General features: G+C 44.6%; 2 protein-coding genes across 4 annotated transcripts in view; one reads left to right on the forward strand and one right to left on the reverse strand.

Annotated features, from left to right (window-relative positions):
• adra1ab (adrenoceptor alpha 1Ab) overlaps window positions 1–18,528 on the reverse strand; it is a 195,454-nt gene that overhangs the window by 86,095 nt on the left and 90,831 nt on the right. Inside the window, exon 4 of one of the 3 annotated variants that reach the window (XR_003986199.1) lies at window positions 14,826–14,950. The exons of the other annotated variants lie outside the window; for them this stretch is intronic. The gene's annotated coding sequence lies outside the window, so the exon portion shown is untranslated. Of the gene's footprint in view, window positions 1–14,825; window positions 14,951–18,528 lie in introns of those variants that run through there. 3 annotated transcript variants of the gene reach the window in all.
• Window positions 1–18,528, forward strand: part of igsf9a (immunoglobulin superfamily, member 9a) — a 69,090-nt gene that overhangs the window by 38,148 nt on the left and 12,414 nt on the right. Inside the window, exons 8-20 of the mRNA XM_030435686.1 lie at window positions 573–718; window positions 1,770–1,912; window positions 3,475–3,615; window positions 5,184–5,300; window positions 7,783–7,933; window positions 8,186–8,297; window positions 10,112–10,302; window positions 12,258–12,475; window positions 12,882–12,966; window positions 14,830–15,000; window positions 15,396–15,432; window positions 15,750–17,996; window positions 18,411–18,484. Of these exons, the coding sequence (XP_030291546.1) occupies window positions 573–718; window positions 1,770–1,912; window positions 3,475–3,615; window positions 5,184–5,300; window positions 7,783–7,933; window positions 8,186–8,297; window positions 10,112–10,302; window positions 12,258–12,475; window positions 12,882–12,966; window positions 14,830–15,000; window positions 15,396–15,432; window positions 15,750–17,996; window positions 18,411–18,484 (3,833 nt within the window). The remainder of the gene's footprint in view (window positions 1–572; window positions 719–1,769; window positions 1,913–3,474; window positions 3,616–5,183; window positions 5,301–7,782; window positions 7,934–8,185; window positions 8,298–10,111; window positions 10,303–12,257; window positions 12,476–12,881; window positions 12,967–14,829; window positions 15,001–15,395; window positions 15,433–15,749; window positions 17,997–18,410; window positions 18,485–18,528) is intronic.

Raw genomic sequence — 18,528 nt, forward strand, 5'->3', positions numbered from 1 at the left:
CTTCGTCACTGCAGGGGACCTCTTTCACACTGTCATTTGAGCCATTGTTAATATAAAAACATACATTGGTTAAGTGGAGCCTAAATTAAACCACAATTCAGTAGCACAGGTTGACGTTGACGTTGATGCGGTGAGTAGTGATGAGGAACACCCAGGTTGTTTACAGCGCGCGAGTCATCTGGCTGTATAGTAATCAGCTGCAACATGTTACTGTAAGTTGTCCCACGAGCACACAGCGTGGTGTCGGCGTGCATATGTGACCTGTGTGTAGGGTGTTCCAGCCTGGTAGAGTCCCCCGGATTTCTCTCTGGCTTCTCTGTAAATGTACGAACGTATAACATGAGTGGGCACTCCTCGTCCCACTCAAACTGAAATGAAATGAAATTCTCCTTAACCTCCATCTGCACAGAGCGCTGAATAACTCCGAGAGAGAAAAAAGAAAAAAAGCCCTCCTACACTGTTGATGCTGTGAGAGCCTGTTTGACTGGGAGAGCCTTATTACCTCTCGCTGACTGTTCTGGCGTGTTTCTTTGCATGCTGAAGACTTTCTCATTTGTTTTTTTCCTCTCAAGGTCTCTGAAGTCGCGAGTGAAGATCATGGTCGACGGAACTCTCCTCGTCTCCGGTCTCATCCCGGAGGATTCTGGGAATTACACCTGCATGCCGACCAACGGCCTGCTGACCCCGCCCACAGCTTCTGCCAACCTCACAGTGATGCGTACGTTTCTGCGTGTGCTCTGTAGTTGCGAGTCCTCCTGAGACGTCAGATAGTGCTTTTCTCTTCTCTCCGTTTTGATATTTGTTCACGCACACATCATGGTTCAGCAATTAGGCCCGACAACCAAAGGGATTTTTGAACATATTAAAACTGTTTTGTCTAACTGTAGTAAAATATGAAGAAACGATTACTGTTATACAATCAATGCTCATTTCTTATTGCCGAATATTGTTAAAGGGGCACTATGTAGGTTTGGAGAAAGAATTCAAACATTTACAATGTTAATGAGGTAATAATTCAAACTCAGAAATATGTATTTATTCCAACACTGAATGAACAAGCTGTTCTCAGAGGAGTTTAGGTCCCCAGAACACCGTTTGAAGCTAGACAAGTGGCAGGGTCCGCCACATGTAAACACAGTCAAACGGTATAAATGATGCTGTCCTTTAAGGTCAGTTTGTTCACTCAGTCATGAAAACAAAGAGAATCTGTCTCCTGTAATAAATCACACATCTACTTATTCAATTGTTGCACGATTGGAAAGCTTTGCATTAAATGTGACTTCTAGATTGAATTAATTACGATTAGAACATTTATGTGTAACTGAAATTCATTAAGTTCCTGTTTGAAGTTAATTATTTAACAAAGTGTAACCGAGAAAATTAGCACCCACATTTTATTCATCTGGTGTTTAAAACTGAAGCACTGAAGCTTGAAAATCAGATATTTTTCTTCTTTCTCAAGAAATGCTTACGAGCCTTCTTTAACATTCTTTAACAACATCTTCTCAACATTTCACTGTTGTCTGTAGACCCGTATAACCCTTCAGACACATCCAGTAAGCTGTAAATACAAGGAACAGCACTTGTAGCAAAACAAAACCTCATAGAAAATTGATTGCAACAAAACAACTGTGTTCTCAAAATGAATCAAAGCCAGGTTTCTCTGCACCGCTACATGTGTTTTCCCACGGTATTGAAACAGCAGGGTTCATCCTAACCGCGGTAGTAATTGCAAAGTAAACAACTTTATTTCTCCGTTCTGTGTTCAGACCCAGCCCGGGCTCTCCCGATGCCCGAGCAAACGTTCCTCCCCACGGGTATGGATGGTGTGGTCGCCTGCCCGGCGGCGGCTCAGCCTCCGCTGCTCCGCGTGGATTGGACCAAAGATGGAGAACCACTTGACCTGTCCTTGGTAACCAAATAATCATTTCCTGAATGTCACTGCTTGACCTTTACTGTGTGCCCAAAACTCGAATGTATGCCCTTTGCTCTGTCTCTTCCCCACCACTGTATTTACTGATACTGCAGACATGACAGGGAACTGGCAGCCGAATCTATTAATTTTTTTTCTCTTAGCAGAGAAATGTCAGACACCACTGCTGACATCTATGGAGCCGTCAGCAGCCCGTCACACAAACATTTTTCTATCCATCAGCCCACTTATCTTGCCAATAGAAGAGCAAGATATTCCTTGCTTTTCCAACGTGAACACTGAAGGAAGACGTTGTTCTTTTTCGGGCACATTTCCTGGTACCGCTGATTGAAATATCCTTTCTATTTCCACTCAAATGTCAGTCAGCCACATACATCTTAATGGACAAAAAAAAGGATGTGTTCAATCCTAAAAGCTTTCTGAAGCCGTCCCACAGGAGCTCCGTGTTGCCCCTTGCCCTCTTTTTTTTCCTCTTCCAGTGCCGTCTCACTCCCTCTGAGGGATAGGTGTTGGAACCTTGGTGCAGCAGATTTGGGGCGAGGGGCGTGTCTTCTCATAAGTTCTTCACAAATTATTTAACCTTTGCCACTCAGTCAGATCAGAAAATCCCTGATTTTTTTTTTTTTTCTGAATAAAAGCCCAGTATGGCCGCCTTTCAAACCATCCTCTATTGTCTTGTGTGCAAAAAAAAGTTTCCACCCACTTCCTCCTCCACCTTCCCATGCTGAGTTGACCCCACCTCCCTCAGCACTTTGGTGTGAGCGACAGACACGCCGTTGGACGAGACGCGCAGCGGGAAATGTGATAGATTCCTGCAGAGCGGGACACAGGGCGTCGGGTGTCAGGCTGTTATTCTGCCAATTATTCCAATTCCACCCTGGATGTCACAAGCTCTCCTACCCACGTTAATACGTTCTCACAGCCTCATTTTGGAGAGGATAATGGCAGTTTTGACTTCATTACATGGAGTGGAAAACCTTTTCCGCACAGTCAAAGCGCAACACGAGCCTTTCCGTTACTAAGGCTTAATGGAAAAAAAATGGACTTGGAGATGTAACTGCTTTTCATGCAAATGCTCCAAAAAAAAAGTCATTCGAAAAGCTCATTCTGTTGCCTGTGCTTGGATTCACCTGAGGAATGATCAAGGGAAAAATCCCAAAAGGTTTTTTTTTTTTTTTTTTTTTTAATTAAAAGACGAACAATCACTCCATCTTTACACGTCGTGTCAAAGCTGTGACAAAACCGATAAATAGTACACAGTTTTGGAGAAGTTTGGAAGTAATCTGCCCAGTGGAGACTTAAGTGCTTAACCAGTGCAGGACTGTGGCGGGAAGATATCAAAATAATATTTCTGTAAATCCTTCCAACACAGCTGAGGAGCTCATTTTCTGCCTTTTAGCACTTTAAGCTCTCTGCACACTTCCAACGTAGGATTTCTTTTTTTTACATTTATGCTATGTATCAGTCAAAGCTACAACTGACACTCCCTTTTCTTCCCAGCTCTCTTTGTGGTGTGAACATTGTGCTTTTTTTTCTCTCAGTATCCCGGATGGACCTTGACCCCAGAGGGCTCTCTGTTCATGGCCACGGTCAACGACGACGCAGCTGGCGTGTACGCGTGCACGCCACACAACAGCTTCGGCAGCATGGGGCCATCCGGGGCGACGAACGTGAGGCTACAGGTCAGTGTGCAGTCCAGAGTGTGGAGGTACTTTACATTATTTAAAGGAACAGTTCAACAGACCGTGAAAATGCTGGCGTCTACTCACTCTTGACGCTGATGGACAGTCGAGTGAAGTTTGAGTATTTCTTGAGCTCCACTGCCAAACATTCTCCTGAATGAAGAGCTGAAGTAGATGGTGACTGGCTTGAAGACAACAAAGAAGGACGAAATAAGGCCCTCGGGGAACATCGAGATCCTAAACTGGTTTGAAAATATGTCATGTACACTCTTTTTTAAGCCGAAAACTTCACTGTAGCTGCTAAGCTAAAAGTGTTAACGCGCAAGCCCGCCTCACGTCAGTGCACGAGCGTGTCCTCACAATAACATCTTTTCATTCTTTTCATATCATTGTGGGATCTCATTTTGTATTGTGCTGAACAAGCTCGATAAGGACATTATGTTTGCGGAAGCTCCAGAAACAAAACTTGACCTTGACTTGTAATATGTAAAAATGCTTAGAAACCGACATCATCGACAGAATGTGACGAAATGAGAGCTTTGACATTATATCAAAGATGTCGATGTCTTGTATTGCAGAGATGTGTACTGAAGCTAGCATGCTAACCAGCTAGCCCAACAGCACCCGTTTTCATAATACCCCTCTGAGCTCCCGGTCCGGATCGCTAGCTTGATTACACTAACTGGCTAACGGCAGCTACATTCAGCAGCAGTTAGCGGTTACTCTGATGATATTGCGCCCCCTATTTGTTTGGAGTTGAATTTGAGTGGTGGCCAAATCCTTACAGTTGGCCTGTTGTCCACGATGTGTTCTTTTCAGGCAGAAAAGCGCTGGCTGTGTGCACCGAGATGAAGCACGTAAAAAAAAAAGTAACAAAAAACGCTGCACATACGTCTTGTTTCTATGACAACAATATCTTGACAGCCGCAGCTGTACGATCGCCACTGCTCCTTTTCTGCTGTGCTTTTGTATTTTTTCCATAACAAAACGTTAGAGCAGAAGGATCTGAGTGCGTGACATGATCTGCAGGAGGCAAATGATACTGTGAATATTATCACTTTAAAGAAAAAAGAGCGACATTGAGACTTTCACCTCGAAGCGCTCAGAGCCAAAAAGACGGCAGCCTGATGCCGAAGACGGAAACTCTACGTGGACATGTACGGCGAGCTACATTTCCTGCACCGTAAACACCGCATTGTTGATTAATCATGTCCAGGAAGCTCCGAACCTGCCCCTGAATCTGTCTCTCCAGTTCTACCAAACTGTCCGTCTGCACCAGTGTTGCGTGTATTTTAATTAGCCACAACTGCATCCGTCACGCCGAATTAAAAATTGAACAGAAACGACATTTTATTGACCTTTTCACTCCGACGTGTGAGCCCTTTGGCATTAATGGGAGTCAACTCAGACTCACTACAATGCCTCCACTATTGGGGAGTTAATTGTGTGGCTAATCCTTTTGTTATTAAGATAATCTTGTCCAAAGCGGCAGTAATCCAGTCTTAAAATCCATTGTTGGCATTGCTGCAATCTCCTTGATTCTGCTATATTGCCTTGGCAATTCACAGGACCCCCCATCATTCAGCGTCAGTCCGGAGGAGCAGTACAAACAGGAGGTGGGCAGCACCCTGCTCGTCCCATGTCAAGGGAATGAGGACCCGACAACTAAAGTGACCTGGAGCAAGGTAAATAACACAGGGAAGATTAATTCAAGCAGCCCCGGTGCATCATGGCACTTCAGTTATTTACAAGGACAGAATGCTCTTGTTGTTGTATGTTTCCATTGACCATAGCTCACGTTATGACATGCGAGGTTGCAAACTTTAAAATGAGCATATAAAACAGAAACCTGTGCCTATACATGCAGTACCTATAAGCGGATCAGTTTAGATATGTGTACTGGCAAAAGGCTTATTATCTTCGCTTTACTGCTGCATAAATGAATAATTCAGCGATAGTAAATAGACGGGGAGAGGGTTTTACAAGGGATTTTCAGTTTTGTTTTGCAAGGTTGGATTTAACAAAATGTAAGTACCCTCTCAGGCTTTATTAAACGACTCAAGGTTCGACGCGATGGTTTGTCTTTCTCCTTTCTAACAAGTGGGCCCGTTTGTCACGGAGTGCAATGGCGGGGCAAGTGTCTTGAGGGATGTGGGTCGCTTTTTACATCTACCAAAATCTAATTATCTTATCAGGATAGTGACACATTTTCTGTTGTTTTATCTCTGTTTTATCATTTGTTGTCCTGTTGCACTCTGGGAAAAATGTGTCAAAAATAGCTTCATTTCTATTGTATTTATCCAGTGTGGATGTCAAACTTCTTAACTGTGCAGTAACCTCACTTGATCACAATTTGCTTTACGTCAAAATCCCTGCCTTACTCATCCTGTAAAATATAAAAAAGAAATCACTCATCGTGCACTTGGGAACGTTTATCCAATTAAACTTGACAATAAGCTAGTGGGAGGTAATACCTAGAACAGCAATATCACGTAGGAGTGTGTGTGTGAGTCAGTGAAAACTTTGTTGAAATTTTAAGGAGCGTAATTAAGATCTAATTTTTTCATTTGCCACCTCACCCTCCTGCTTCTGAGCTGATGACGCGCGCGAGGGAGATGTTCATGGACCTAAACGAGCTAGCAGATGCTACCTGCGGGGATGTAGGCATTTTAATGCCGGGGCTCGCCTCACCCTGATTGGTTTAAAATAAAAATTCCCGTACAAAGAAGCCGTATGCCAGACTGACAATGGGTGCAGCCAGAGCAAACCTTGAGCCCGCCCACTTATTTTAACAATCCAATCAAATCTGATGACATACCTCTCGTACTCACACCCCATCTTGGAAATCCCCTATATTCCAGTTCTCTCTCAAACACAGCACATTTATGGATTTACAGATATCCTATAAATGCTGCCGTCACATGGTTGCAACATGCCTCACGCACAGCTGTGCAGTACAGCGCTCAACTCTCCGAGATTACAGCATCCATTCTTTTCCTCCGTAGCGACACACGCTGACATTGGGACCACAATCAATTGCGAGAATGGAATGGCAATCGTGCTCGCTTTAAAAGTCTGATTAAGTGTTAAGATACTCCTCAGCCTCATTCATTCGGTTATTTCAGATCCAGTCTGCTGGAATACAGAGCCAGAAAAGGGAAAAATACCTCACTGACTTTAATTCCTTCTGACTGCACTCCATACTAGACTTAACAATATGACCTAATCTACATCATGATACGGTATCAGGAATGTTATTATGTTGGCAGTGATGAAATGTAGCTAAGTGCTGTACTGTAAGCTCATTTTATTTACATTGCTGCTACTTTATTCCTCCACTCCATTAGATTTAAGAGGAAAATATTAAACTTTTTACTCCAATACATTTATTCGATACCTTTAGTACCAGTTACCTTGACGATTGCACGCTGCAAGACAACCAAAGCGCATTTTCACATGAATGTATTTGGTCTGCGATCTGCTGTTTATCGGATCTGATAATCAGCCGAGTCCATCATTGTTTTGAGCTGCAGTGTACAGCAGGGGTGCACAATTGTTCTCCTATTGAGGGCCGAAACTGACACTCAATGGTTGCCCAGGGGTCGCTAGTTAACTACTGTTGTGTTATATTGTTAAGATGCAGAATGGTACGAGGATCCCAGGTACCCCTGGCTGAGATTATGAAAAATGCTTAAAAATTTGGGAACCTGCATGTTTAATGAGCATGCGTGTCTAATGATGAAGAAAAACTGGCAGATTTATATCATAATTGATAAAAAAACAAATAAGGGTTTCACTTCTGTCTCAGGGATATGCTAATGCACACCTTAAGAGTCTTTTTCCACTGTTTTCTTTGTATTATGATTTTTTTAAATGTATTTTTCATTAGAATCTAGTGGGCCAAACTCAACCTTACAGTGGACCAACTCTGGCTCGCGGGCCCCCCTGGTGTACAGCATATACTTACATGAGAGAGTAACACTTTAACATGATATCTTTACTAAAAGTTTGACTTTTTACAAGGACGTTTTACAACACAGTATGTTTTTAATTGAAAGGTTTTTTTTTAACATGTGATCCATCGCAGCTGCATCTACTGTTCTACTGTGTATTTAGACAGATTCAAAGCGTTCTGTACCATTTGTTAATGGTCTGCGTTCCTGGTAGGTTGACCTGGCTCGTCGGACATCGTACTCCATAGAACCCAACGGCTCTCTGCTCCTGCAGCCTCTCTCGAAGGACCACCAGGGGGCGTGGGAGTGCAGCGCCACTAACCGCGTAGCCTCGGTGAAAGCCGCCACGCGAGTTTTTGTCCTGGGTGAGTCAGAGAGAACACCTCGACACAAGCGAGCTCTTCTGTTACATGAGCCGTCCCCGTTAAAATGTAATGTTCCAAATTGTTTGCTCTTTACCTCCATTACACCCAGCGCAGGCCGGATGCCTGTGCCTCCAGTCCGCCTCCAGCAGATAAATGTGGCACATCCAGAGTTGGCCTCTAAACCTTAACTGGATCAGGTAGTTGAAGTGCTGGCCAATTTCCATCACCTCCTCTCCCTTCCTTCCATTACAGGAACCAGTCCCCATGCGGCTACCTCTCTGTCCGTCTCTCCAGGGGTGAGGCAGGCCAACATTTCCTGGGAGGCAGGCTTTGATGGAGGATCAGCACAGACATTTTCAGTTTGGTGGGTGTAAAGCCTCCCACCTTCTTCTTGGGCTGTAACCATGGCAGCAATCGACAGCCCTGGTATTACTCTATTGATCTCCGGGATGAGGAATTCATTTATCTGTTATCACTTCGTGGCAGCTACAATAAAAAACAGTGCCGCAGAGCATAGCTTTATAATGCAGTGGTCATGCTAGCTACAATCGGAGGTTAAGGGCAGTTGAGAACACAGCATGAGTGATTCAGCGCTTTGATATTAGCTTGGAAATCACAGATGAGTGACTTGGGTGAGTAGCATATGTCTGTGATATAATACAAGCCAGTTGTCATCTAAAACTGCGTCAGTGCACCAGCCACGATTAGACTGTTTTGCAATGTGCTTTTTTAAGTGTACTTAATTCTCCCTGTTTTTAAGGTTTACTATGTAGTTTTGGGTAAGAAATTAATTGACTGATCTAAACAAACAGTCTTTGTTTTCATGACTGGATACAGTAAACTGAGTAAAAAAAACTGACCTTAAAGGACAATACTGCTTGTTTACTTTGTTTACATGTGTCGGACCCTGCCACCTTTCCATCTTCGAACAGTGTTCGGAGGAACCTTATTTTCCACTCTGAGAACAGCTTATTTATTCAGTTATGGAAAAAGTAGCAATATAGTATGTGTTGGTATTATTACCTCATTAATCCTGGAAACATAAAAAAAAATCTGAGTTTGAATTGCTTCTCCCAAAACTACAAAGTGCCCCTTTAATGTGTGGGACGTCTTGGTTGAAATAAAGTAAATTTAAAGTGCAGGTGATAACATAAAGAGAACATGTTCAAATGCTTATCGTAATCGCACTGTGACCTGGAAGCGCCGCATCCGATGAAGACGAGATGAGCTATCTTAATCTCTGAGAGGGAACTGGGTCATCGGCGCGGCAAGGAGCAGCGCAGACGTAAATATAAACGGCATCAAAACAATAAAAATAGATCAGCCAATCAGTGCATAAAGACGCCGCTAAAGCGCCGGCCACCCGCTCCCTCTGACAACCTGACACTTTATGACTGTCAAAAGACAATGCGCCTCATATTGAGAGAAGAACTAAAGGATGTAATGTGATTATTTTTCTCATGCAGCCAGAGAGCGATGCTCGCTGCACCTTGCCACCTCCACCGAACTAAAATTATAGCGATCATGCGGTTGTTTGACAGGTGTGAAAGCTCTGGCGGAAAACATTCACACCGTCCTTGTCCAATCAATACAGAAAAGAAACACAAAGAAAGTGAACGTCTCTCTGCTCTTGTCTTTGGCTTCATACATACATACTGTTTTACGCACCCATATAATGTACATCATTTGAAGTGTTTAAAAGAGAAGGGCCTCTCAATTATCTGCCCTTTGTTAATATAGGTAATTCCATGCCCTTTTCTATGTTCTCATGAAAGAGTTCTTCCTTTGAGTCGAAGCCATCATCATCAAAAGCAAAAAAAAAAAAAAAAAAAACGTTTTTCAGACTCACATTAATAATTTTCAAAAGTTCCTCCCGTTTTTCAATGGGTGAATAGCTTTTCTTTGCCCGGGGTCAAGTAATTTGCTCTGTATAAAATAGACGTGTTGAACCTCAGCTCCGGTAGGAACATGAAAATCACCATAATTGGAGTTGCAAGCTCTCCGTGCAATTGCAGGGATACATCAGCGCTGTCTCTGCCACAAAATCCGGAGCTGATGATGAGCATGAATGATTAATGAAACCTACTTTTCTGTCATGTTTCATAAAACCAGACTTCCAGAATTTCCCGCCGCTCCTTTGTTCTCACATCTCTTCTCTTTGTCTCTCTCCCACGGCAGGGTGAAGAAGACTTCAGCGAGCGATAATGACGGGAAGCAGGACTGGTTCTCCGTGCCGGTGCCCCCCTCCTCCGGTGCGAGGCTGCAGGTGACAGGCCTGTCCCCTGCCACCAGCTATCAGTTCAGCATCCTGTCCAACAACAAAATGGGCACAGGACCCTTCAGCGAGATTGCCACCGCCCGCACATTGGGTCAGTGCTGTTACCTGTAGATCTCATGCATTTCAGCAGTCGCCCCCAGTTTGGATCCAGACACAGATTTGTAAATCCTCAGATTCGCTGAGCTCCGAGGCGAACAAATCTCTTATCGAGTGTTGTATTTCTCCTCACTCATTTTATAAGAACAAGGCGCGAAAACATTCAGCTGGCAGGCTTTTTCATTTTCAGCCGGCGCTGACCGTCACTTTCACCGGTTGAAAAAACAAACGCTGCCAGCAGCAGATTATATCAACTGTAGCTAATTAAAGTTAACTCCCTGAGTAAACCGCCTAAAGGACGTAAATGAAACATGGCTCTTGTGTGGTTTATAAAGATGGAGTCCGTGCACAAGCCTGAGCATGATTTTTGGCCACACTATCCAACACATGAATCTTTAAACAAGTATTAGATGGATTGCGGTTTCGTTTTGCGCATACCTTAGCGTCCACTTCAAGATGAACTGACTTTGATAATCTAATTTTTATGCATCCAGCATCCAACATCATCAGTTGTGTGGAAGCGTCAATTCATCCATCCTATATGTCAATGCCAAACGCCTGCTGTACTAGTGATATTCCCATCAGTCTCAGCTGTGCTTCATACTTTATGCTAATAAGCAAAAGCTAGCATGCTAACCTCCTTGACGGTAACACTTCATTATACCAATCACTGATATGTGGTTTTAGTTAATTCAACTGCAGTAGATGTTAGCACTGTTAAAGAACGATGAAATGCTTCATAAACTATTAACAAGCAATAGTTGATTGTAAAGTTGCAACTGATGTCGAAACTGTTACTCAGTACATGGTTTATAAAGCTAGTGGTAAATATAACGTACAGTTGAGGGAATATTGTTAGTTCAACAGGTAAAACATTTATTGGTTATGGTTATTGAAATGCGTCATCACTAATTTAAGATGGTGAACGGAGTAAGCATCATGCTTGCTCAAGATCAGCGTGTTAGCATTGTCACGCTATATTAGCATTTACCTCAAAAGCCCCGCTGTGCCTCACAGAGCGAGTGTAGCAGTAGTCATGTGTTATCTGATGCGTCTTCAAAGATGTGTCTTCAAAGATCTCACATGATCTAACAGACTTGTCCACAGTCTTCATTGAATGATCAAATGTTTGCCTCGGGGCAGTTGCTACTCTGAAAGCAGCTTCATCACGATGTTCTTCTCTTCTTCCTCTCTGGGTGTACCTTCATATGGGTGTGTTTATTTGTCCGCCCTATGGCTTACGGCAGACCCGGGCAGTGGCCGGTGCAGACTGTGGAAATCTTGGGAGCGAAAAATGTTGATTTTGCCCCCTGGAAATGCTTTACCTTTACAGGCTGAGAGCAGACATCCTTGAGACATCTAAGAGATCACGGAAATACCTTTGAAGATGCAGCCTGCTGCCGGATCGGAGGCAAAAAAAATAAAATTAGATTCTTTCTCAAGGGTTTGTGTCGGGAAGAGAGTCATTTCTGGTGACACAATCTAGCCAAACATGGCAATTTCAGTTCAAAGATCTCCTTATTAAACATTTATGCAAAATCAGTCATCATCAGTATTATTATTCTATTGCAGCATTCAACCTGATAGTGCTTCAACTCAACAGTTATTTCAATGTGACATCAGGGATGTTCAAATATTCATGCTACAATTATTTTTGTCAAAAAAGTCACTGTTAACAGTGTTATCACTGTATTAATCAAACTTTCTGAAATAATACTGAATTATAGTGAACATGCCTGATGCCATGTTTCATCATACCAGACAGACTGGCCGGTAAACTGCATATTACAGCTTATGTGGGTCTCTGCAAAGAGGTACCAACCCTGCTCCTCCACACGCTCAAGGTTGAACATCTGTGGCGGCAGCGATTTCCTCCCCTGTAATTTAATTTTTCCGCCACAACGTATCTGGCTGATAGACTGAAGGTCTTTCTGATTCCCTCTGCATCAGATGCGCCACCGCGGAGAAGTAAACTAAAGCCCCCGGCGTCGCTTTCGGCTAATCAGGGCTCAGCAGGTGTCGTTCTGCAGTGGTCGCTTCCTGAAGCTCATCACCCTCCCATCACAGGCTTCGTCCTGCAATCCCGCGTGGAGCAAGGGGAGTGGTTGAATCTGGACGAGGACATCGGCGCCAACAGCAGCGAGATAGTCGTTCCGGGTCTGCACAAGGTAACAAGCCATTTGCTCCGCTCCCTCCGAGACTAATCAGCCCATGCCGCTTGTTGAATGCCTTGGAGATTTTGTTATCTAGGCTATACCTCCATGGTTTTACTTTTGTAGACTCTCAATTATGCACACTCCATGGCAGCCATCACTTTACTGTCGTCTTTCAATCTGCGTGCCCTGTCTTTGCTCCCCTCTGCCTGTTTCATCCTTCTTTTTTCCTCGCCTATATAGGCCTACACAAATTCAAATGAACTTCATTAGCATTGCAGGCACAGTCCCGTGTTGACAAAGTGTGGTTTCATCCTCTGCCCCCCCTCCCCAACTGTGTGTGTGTGTGTGTGTGTGTGTGTGTGTGTGTGTGTGTGTGTGTGTGTGTGTGTGTGTGTGTGTGTGCGGATGCTGGTCTCAGGACTGTGTGTACGAGCTGCGGCTGCTATCTCGTCGCGGGGAGTTGCTGAGCGAGCCCAGTCCATCAGTCAATGTCTCAACAATGGGTAGGTGTTCGAGAGCAACCTTGCCCCCTTCACATTTTTGCCCCACCCTCTGTTTCCACCCATCCTTCTCCCTCAGTCTTCTTCTCCAGCTCTTTTTTTTTCCCTCTCTTCGCTTTACTTCTACCCGTCCCCCATGTTCCCAGCGTTGGACCTAAATTAGAGCAGGGCCCCCGGGACTGCTGCCCATTAGACGCCTGAATGATGGAAATAGCACCACTAATAACTTCTCTAAAGAATTGATGACAGAAGTAGTACTGGTCTATTCAGATCCATATGTGAATGTGTCATGATTTTTAACATTAGATATGATACAGAGATATTAAACGCCCAAGCACTGTATATTATTTAACATAGCTCTGCTGATAATTTCACTCTGAGTGATTCATGCAAAACATTGGAGTTGATGATTTGCTGATGACGACCATCAGGGACATAGATTGGAGATTAGATTCCACTTAAACCTGGTAATAGCAAGCCTCATAGAGAGCTTGTATTATTTTTATGAGTTTCATTATTTGTTTCTAAAAATGAATTACACTTATTGTCAGACGCAAGCGGCACAAAATATGCATGCACAGGAGGTCAGCCGATATGATGAGATCATCGCACAGCTTGATAAAGAAAGCTTCCTGCATTGCAAGTTTGATTTTCTATAATTGGTTTTTAAATAAATACTTTATACATTTAAATTTATACAAGTTTTCTCGCAATTTGAATGTGAGTCTGTACAGTGAATTGTGACTCTGGAATGCTCACACGTGTCCTTAACAACTCTGTAAGGACACTCCCACACAGCGTTCAAAAGCCTGCAGCTCCCTTCCAGCTAGTTAGTTTGCCTACGATACAGCACTTATCGTGACCTGGACGACTGAGAACCTTCATCAACAGTATGTTGTGGTTTGCTGAATTTGGAAAAACTGAAATAGACCTTCGGACCTTGTATGTCCTTTTTATGTACCCTTTTTTTCACCAATAAAATAATGCCTAGACCAAAAAATGTCTACGTAGACACATATTATGTTTGATATTTTAAAAATGTTTATACATAAAAAAATACTTTGGAAAAAACATTATATATTTTCTTTTGTTGGAGGGGTTGACACTTGATAATGAATGTTATTAATGAATGAATTAACAACTTCCAGTGTATCTCACTGTAATAACAAAATTCATTTAAAGGTGCAATATGTAAGAAGTGGCTCAACACAAACAGGCCAGCATGTGAACGGAATGACCGCTTACTGCAGCAAAATGTAGCTACCATAGCTAGTTAGCCCAGTTAGCTGGGCAGTACGGGGCACGGGGCGATTGTAGTTGATAAACTAATGCTAGCGCATTACTGTCCCGCTGTGACGGTCCAGGGCTAGCTGGTTAGCATTCTCACTTCGCCATTACGTCCAAACTCGTATTTCTTAGAACTGTTTTCGACTACACATCCTTACATAAATCCTATGCTTTCTATCCCGCCCATTATATCTTCCAATGACCTGTTCTGGAGCTCTGTTGTTAAAATTCTACATAGTTATCACGGGAAGTCATACTTCTAAACTCAATTTGCCACAAACTGATCTTTTTAGCCTCTGTTCAACCACAAACCAAAATCATCCAGTATCTGCTTAACCTGCCGGATCCGCGATGACGACATACACTCATATTATGCAGGCTAACTTTACTTTCCCTTTACTTTAGTTTTTTTCAACTTTAGTCAATAGTTATTTCACTGTCAACAAGCAATGAAATGCTTTATAAACTCTTTATTTTGCAATTGTTTACTGTAATGTTAAGGTTTACACTATAGTCACACCTAGCCTTCTTTTATTTCTATCTACTCGTATTTATTTCACTGATAAAATGATGTCACAGGGATGGAGATCTACCCGGCCACTTCCCGACTCCTGGAGTTCGTCCCGGAGCCATTACTGGCTGGCGTGCTGGGCGGGGTCGGCTTCATGTGCTTGGCACTGGTCTTGCTGCTCGGGTCCGCCTGTATCATCAGCCACAAGAGGGACCGGCGCCGCAGAAAGAAGAGGGATGGTAAAAAACGCCCCTCACTCCACAGAGACTCAGCAGCAGACACTCACTTTGATGAACTGCATCATGAATATCATCATTTATTCAATAAAATATTGAAGGCACTTTCAATCCATTATATAAATCATACACCACTGCATGGATTTGGCGCTCCTCATGTACCCCTGCTCGTCCATCCAGTTGTAAAAGTTATTGATGTCATTTACATTACTCGCTAATTAGGGTAATTTCTCATTAGTGGCTGATAAATGTAAGTGTAATTAACTTTTTGGACAAGCCTGGGTGCCTTGGGCGCTATAACGGGCTCTTATTGGGGTTGATTATGTTTTTACTTCTTGGTCAGTGTGGTTGTTTCCTAATGAGTCAGATACCATCATGCCCCTCTCCCTCCCTTTCAGAGCCCCCTCCTGCCATCTATAAACGCTCCCCATCAATGTAAGTACCCCTTCATCATTTCATTATACTGCCTCCCGTTGACCTTTCCCTCCGCATCCCTGACAAACTAAAATATCTTGAAAATGCCAGCACTTAGGTCGTTCTCTCTATCTTCTTTCTCTGCCTCGTCTTCATCTATTGTTACTGCTGCTGTTTTGGTCTCTCTCTCTCTCTGTCTCTCCCGCCCCCGCTTTCACTCTCGCTCACTCTTATTTCTCTCTGTCTTATTTTCTCTCCCTCTAACACCTCCGGTTCTTCATGCAATTTTCTTATTTCGCCCCTACCTCCCCCTCTTTCCTTCGCTTTCTCTCTCACAGAAAGACTAAAGGCACCGGCAGTCCAGACAGTGTGTTGAAGAAAAGCCTACTTCCAGCCAGCGTCCTCTATCCCACCACTTCCTCTACCACCACCTCCTCCTCCTCGCAGACAGACTGTTCCTCCTTTAGCGCTGAGAACCATCACCGGCGGAAGCATCTATTGTCTAACTCCAACAGAGGCCGCCTCACCAGGACCACTTCTTTTCCCATTTCGCCTGCGATTGAGATGATCTCTCGCGGTCCAGACGGGCGCTTCATGCTCCCGCCGTATGACAGTGACACGCTTAAAAGCATAAGGTCTACCAAATCTGCTCGAGTCAGGAGGTCCGTGTCACTGCATTCAGAGAGGGAAGACAGGAAAGAGCCGCCGTTTGTGCTTTCTGTCGACCTGCTGCCTTGCAAACCAGCAGAGGCTGATTCCACGCGGCGAATCTATGACACAACCCAATGCCTGCCCCGTCACGGCCCTTACATCTTGGACCAGAAGCCAAGCTACGATGGCTTTCCCGACCTCAGCAGCATGTGCTCAAACAGCAGTTTAGCCACCGCTCCCCATCAGGACAGAGGACTAGCCCTGACATTCCCAGTTCTCCCACACATCCGACGCAGTCTAGGTCAACCGTCCACGACCGCGAGCGCTCTGGTTCTCCAAATGGAGCACGAGCGGGAGGCTGGAAACCTGAGTCACTGCCTGAAACTGGCTCAGGAGAGGGAGGAGCTGGAGAGGGAGCTCCGGAGGTACACTCTGGAAAGGAGCTCCATGAGTGCTTATGAGCCTTTGTGGGAGTATAAGAGCAGCACTTTGCCACACAGACACCCGCCAAGCAAGGAGAGCTTTGGTCCGTCCCCGAACCCTTTCTCTTCATCTTCTGAGCGTTGGGAAGCTCGCTCTTGTGCCTCTCCTCCCACTCTGATCCCGGCCTGCACTTTTGTCAACGCGTCTTCACCTGTGAGTCCCACTCTTTTTAAGTCCGGCACCCATCATCCTCCCCCATCGCTCACTAAACAGACCCCCTACCAATCTGAGGAGGCCGACAGTTTCTCCAAAGACAGATTAACTCTCCCACATCTCCCCTCAAAGCACCAGAGACATGAAAGTGTAGAGGCAGCACCAGAGGGCTATGATAATTCACCGCAATCCACACTCTTAGAAATTCAAACGAATGATTCATGCTCTGAGGCACGGAGACAGAACAATCTTAGTCATGGCAGCCTCTCAATGTCGTCTTTCCATAGCAATGGATATACTGAAAGATCTAATTCGACTCGAGAAACGGCGCCAGACTACTCGAGAGTGGAGGTGGCGTTTCCCGAGCCCGCTGAAGAAGACGTGTGCGTGGAGATGAGTGTGGATGAGCCAGAGCTGGAGGTGTGTGTAATGCGACCTACGAGGCCCATGCTGCACCACAGAATCGCCTCTCATGTGCAACACGGCCGCTCGTTGACTCGCGGAGGCCGGTATGAAGACATGAGTAGGAGCAGAAGCTTTAACTCGCGCAGTCACGATGTTATCAGGGTCCCGGCTTCTCCGCAACCTCCACAGCAAGAGCTCTCGACAGCTGTGACACAAAGTTCTAAAATGTTGGACTCAAAGCAACGTAGTCGGAGTCTTGACTCAAGGAGACGGAGAGAGAGGAATTTCCTAACTCCTGATGCATGGATAGACTCTCTCAGCCAAGAGAACTGCTCTGTTCTGTCTTCCCCTCATCCAGATTCTTTATCCTGGGAACCCCAGACCTCTCCTACGAGGAAGGTCTCTAAGGCTCCTGCAAATTTTCCATCTGCCACCCAAGCTGCCTCCCGTTCGCCTCCCGCTGTGGATCATTTATCTCAGAGGAGCAGCCCAGAGAGGCCCATACCATACCATGAAGTGCCTTGCCACTTCAAGCCAAACAGAGAAGCACCCGTCTGTCCCAGTGGTGCCAACTGGCCGATGGACTATCAGGAGGCGATGAAAAAGGCCAAAGTTTCCTTGGAGGGCATGAAGGAAGCTTCCAGATGCTTACCACCGGAGGACAACGATCAAGATGTACTAGAAGTGGAGGCTGGAGGCTACGAGGGGGTGCCAGAGTCGGGGAGCAGCTACAGCAGTTACGCCAGCAGCGGCCGAGGCAGCATGGAGCCCGCCAACGGACGCCTGTCCCTGTGTCACCTTTCCCCAACCCTCATGAGCTCGCCCGAGACTGTAGAGGAGAGTCAGGGGAGCACAGAGGGCAAGCACGGTCACCAAATGGAGCAAAGCCAGAGGTATTAAAGACAAACTGAATGAGGGAAATTCTGTTTTACTCTATACTATTACCAGGTACTACATTTCTCAAATTCCCATTTGTCTATCATTCAGTCTGAAAATGTCAAAACAATAGAAAAAGCTATTTCTCTGTTTGTGTAGCCCAGCAAACATTGATATATTGCCTTGAGCTAGACTGTTTCATGACTGAGAATTATAGAAATGTCTTCAGCGTTGTGTAAATAAACAAAGAAGACAGTTTCTTTGTAGGATCAGAAGAAAAAATAGCAACAGACCACAAAAAAAAGAAGCAAACAGTAAATCTCTCTGCTTTATATGCATTTCATTGGGTGCTTTGCTACGAGTGTGTGCATGTGTGCATTAAAGATACCAACTGTGTTTATGTAATGAGTGGTGCTTTGTGACCTCCACAGGAGAAAGGCCTCCGTTGATGAGAATTATGAGTGGGATGCTGCTGATTTGTGCTCACAGCCTGGAGACCATCATGGTGAGGATTGTTCTTATCTTATTAATATGCAGCTCACATTTTGG

Source organism: Sparus aurata, chromosome 12 (genome assembly GCF_900880675.1).
Source record: "Sparus aurata chromosome 12, fSpaAur1.1, whole genome shotgun sequence".
In the NCBI taxonomy this organism is placed as follows: Eukaryota; Metazoa; Chordata; class Actinopteri; order Spariformes; family Sparidae; genus Sparus; species Sparus aurata.